The 1,184-nt window shown below is 42.0% G+C and overlaps 1 protein-coding gene across 1 annotated transcript; it reads left to right on the forward strand.

The window, feature by feature from the left end:
* Nucleotides 1–163: 163 nt before the first annotated feature.
* LOC108357394 (probable tRNA-splicing endonuclease subunit sen34) lies at nucleotides 164–1,180 on the forward strand (the record flags this gene model as incomplete). Its single annotated transcript, XM_017608477.1, has 5 exons — nucleotides 164–263; nucleotides 319–405; nucleotides 459–719; nucleotides 782–889; nucleotides 1,109–1,180. Coding segments are annotated over exons 1-5 (607 nt in total), but the record flags the coding sequence as incomplete, so codon positions are not given.
* Nucleotides 1,181–1,184: the final 4 nt, after the last annotated feature.

Consider the following 1,184-nt stretch of genomic DNA (forward strand, 5'->3'; position numbering starts at 1 on the left):
CGGTCCACTGGAAATGCGCCTTCTCATTCATAGACGTTCTCTGCTTTAATATCTCTTTACTTTTGTAAGCACCTGTGCCGATTTGGGAAAGTTCACCAACAGTTGACCAAGTTGCATGAAACACGTCGGACAGATGTCGCCTTATTTTTTGTTGAAAATTTTCCTTTTATTCTATTCGTAAACAATGACTGCAACAAGCGAAACTGATGAAAAAATAACTTTAACGCTTTTAAATGGCACTGGATATGTTTTTAACGTGAACGGTAAATTATATATCGTAGCTAGGATTGCTAACAGATTCATATTTATCCTTAACAGACTACATTACATTGCGACGGAAGCACCGTGTTGTGGGCGCGCTGGTGGGCACGTGCAGCATCCGAGGCTGGTCGGCGAATGATTGCAGTAAGTTGGAGAAATTTGAGATAAATACAGATACAGTTAAGCTCCTTCCTTAGCTTTACCACTGGAGCTAACGCCGCACGAGACACGCTTTCTGGTGGAGCGAGGCATTGCTCAACTAGTTTCCAAGCAAGAATCTTTACTGCGGGTACCAGAAGCTAGCGAGCTTGTTCAGTATCATGAGCAGTTGGAAGCAGGCTTCACTGCACAGGCGGAGACATTAAAAGCTCTAAAGTTGCGAGAGACGGAACGCAACATAAGCAATGTACTGGCTGGGAAGCGAAAAAAGCTATTAAGAGAAGGAGTAGCGGAAGCTGGTAACAAAATTTTAAAATCATTTCAAAAATAATATCCTACTCGTAGTTCATTTTCTTTACAGATATTAAACTAGATGCTGCGCAGATACTACAAGAAATAGCCGATAATTTCGTTTTTGATCGCAGAAATGCGCAACTGGAAATTGCTTGCGCTCATCCACAGCCACATGGTAAGTACATACATGGGGCCTGTGCGAGGCACGTAATAAAAGCGGTATTACTGCCGTCCGATGAAAAATGGCAACGTTGTTGCAAATGCCCAACTGATAATACATTGCTGGGAATTCGCGCAACCCTGCGGTTGTGATTGCAGCTCGAACAAGCCCATACTTTCAATACTTTCTTATTTTCGTAATGCGCCAATTAAAAAAAATATATAAATATTTCAGCAAATAAAACCGTGGAGCCGCCTTCTATTGAGAATCCCCTCAAATATCAAGTATTTAGCGAGTTTTGGACACGTGG

This window comes from Rhagoletis zephyria, unplaced genomic scaffold (assembly GCF_001687245.7).
Source record: "Rhagoletis zephyria isolate East Lansing unplaced genomic scaffold, Rhagoletis_zephyria_1.1 Rzeph_scaffold_76492, whole genome shotgun sequence".
Taxonomy (NCBI): domain Eukaryota; kingdom Metazoa; phylum Arthropoda; class Insecta; order Diptera; family Tephritidae; genus Rhagoletis; species Rhagoletis zephyria.